We start from the raw sequence: 2534 nt of genomic DNA, 5'->3' as shown, positions 1-2534 counted from the left end.
AGCAAGGTGGTAACGGTATCCGTTGACCGATTAAAAGCAGCCAATATCGACAATACTTTTATCGAAAATTACACAAATAACATTGTAAATAATTCAAATTTAGATAAGAATAATGTATCAAACAAATCATGCAACAATATAGCTATTCCAAATAACAGTGAACCCACAGAAGTTAGAACACGATCGGGACGCATTATAAAAAAACCAGATCGTTTTGTGACTTTTAAATCGTGATCCTAGTCGATCACTGGTGGGGGAGTATGTGGCAGCTTCACTGCTATTAAATTTTGGTACTAAATATTGCCAGATGCATAAAAACAAACGAAACACTTTGTCAAATTTCTGTCACAATTATAGTAGTTTTTTGGAAGCGAGTGACGGAACGAAAAATGAACATCACTCTCATCGATTGACCGTCGTCCAGTGAACATCGTATCGCATCGACCGCACTCGCACGCATTAGACAGAACTACGCAATTGTAACCTTTTAAACGATTCATTAAATAATATTTATTTTAAAGTAAAATTAACTAGTGGAGTTTTTAATTAATTATCAACACATCCACATTGGTGACCCCGACAGGAAATGAACCGAACGTTGTTAACAGCCAATTTTCACACAATTTAATCAACGATTTATTCAACAAAATCATTTTGCAATTGATTTCGACACAAATAAAAGTGTTCACATTTTCTTCATCGCGCTTATGTGCCCGACTCAGGAGTGGAACACATCAATAAAACGGATCATTTCGCATAGAATCAACGTGTGAATTTTTTAATTACAAAAACGGTGAAAGTCAAAAGCGAACACGAGGTTTAACAAAAACACATTTCGAAGCATTCAGACGACCGCATGTGTGATAAAGTAGAGCAGCATTTACCGTAATCACTTTCTGCAGGTGAAACGTGGACAGTCATTAAACGTTCAACGATACCACGTGTCTTTCGTCAATTAGCACGTGGTCAATTGGTGCCACCGTTCAATACGTGAAGCCATACGAGGGTCGTTCGCAACATTTTCAGCGAATTTCACACGTGGTGCACCAAGGATTTTTTTAACATCGGTACAAATTTTAAGCAATCTAGCGAGGATCATTGGATAAACCATTCATCATTGAGTACAGGATTGAGACACAAAATCTCGGCGATAACAGCATTCTTTACACATACTCATACATCATGGCAAACGACGATGACGATCAAAATGCAGGAAATGCATCTAATGTAAGTACCGCTAACACTTCGCATTTACCAGAAATAAGTCGTATCACAATAAAAGCACCCACATTCGTGAAGAATGAACCAGATTTATTTTTTATTCAAATGGAAGCTCAATTTAGAAACGCAGGAATTTCTAACGACAATTCAAAATACAATCATGTTATCGCGGCACTAGAACCACAATATTTATCAATGGTTTCTGATTTGGTTCGTAATCCACCCACATCAGATAAATATGATTCAATAAAAAAACGTCTAATCGATGAATATACACAGTCTGACCAAAAGAAATTAAGGGTTTTGCTCACTGAAATTGAACTCGGTGACGACAAGCCGTCACATTTATTACGAAAAATGCGCGATTTGGCAAAAAATTCTCTCACAGACGACGCATTAAAATCATTATGGATCGATCGATTACCTGAGAATGTCAGGGCCGTTGTAGCCATTTCTAACGACGATTTAACAACGTGCTCCAATTTAGCCGATAAAATTTTAGAATTGACAACGCTAAAACAAACCACATTGATGAATGTCAATGAAATTAAAACGGATAATTTTTCTATTTCGGAATTAAAAGCACAAATCAATGAACTATCAAAGTCTATTCGCGAATTAAAATCAAATAGCAAGCAAGGCACACATTCGTCAAGAGTTATCGAAACAAAAAATCGTTCACGCTCTAAATCTAGGGGGAAGAGTCCATATTGTTATTTTCACTACAAATTCGGTGCCATGGCACGCAAGTGTGAACAACCATGTAAATTCAAGAAGAGAGACAACAATTCCACAAACAGTTCGGAAAACTAAAACCCACTTCGCCCTCGACGGTAGGCGAAGTGGCTAGCAACTTATCTCACCGTCTCTTCGTCACTGATAGATCAAATCTTCGCAAATATTTAGTAGACACCGGCGCAGATTTCTCTGTTTTACCAAAAAGTTATTTCAAAAAGTTAATTAATCCGGAAACGTATAGACTTTTCGCCGCAAATGGCACACCTATAGAAACTTTCGGTCATTTCACTTGCACAGTCGACTTAGGACTACGACGTAACTTTACTTGGACATTTTTAATTGCCAACGTTTCAAAGCCAATACTTGGCGCAGATTTTCTCGACGAATTTAATCTATTAGTTGACATCAAAAACAAACAATTAATCGATGCAAAAACTAATTTACGCACCAGATGTGTGTCTCAATTAACCCATTACGAGACAATTAGTACGATTAATAACAAAACCAATTTCACCGATCTCTTAATTGAATTCAAAGATCTCACTCTTCCGCCAAACTTCAATAAATGTAATAAT

The 2534-nt window shown here is 36.8% G+C and overlaps 1 protein-coding gene across 1 annotated transcript; it reads left to right on the top strand.

Annotated features, from left to right (window-relative positions):
- Positions 1 to 1182: 1182 nt before the first annotated feature.
- Positions 1183 to 1984, top strand: LOC116338365 (the record flags this gene model as incomplete). The annotated part of the gene is made up of 1 exon (XM_031763562.1): positions 1183 to 1984. A coding segment is annotated over exon 1 (802 nt), but the record flags the coding sequence as incomplete, so codon positions are not given.
- Between the last annotated feature and the right edge of the window lie 550 nt (positions 1985 to 2534).

This window comes from Contarinia nasturtii, unplaced genomic scaffold (assembly GCF_009176525.2).
Source record: "Contarinia nasturtii isolate CC-2019 unplaced genomic scaffold, AAFC_CNas_1.1 Cnas_scaffold_377, whole genome shotgun sequence".
In the NCBI taxonomy this organism is placed as follows: domain Eukaryota; kingdom Metazoa; phylum Arthropoda; class Insecta; order Diptera; family Cecidomyiidae; genus Contarinia; species Contarinia nasturtii.
Note: the sequence above shows the minus strand (reverse complement) of the source record. Positions and strands in the feature narration are given on the sequence as shown.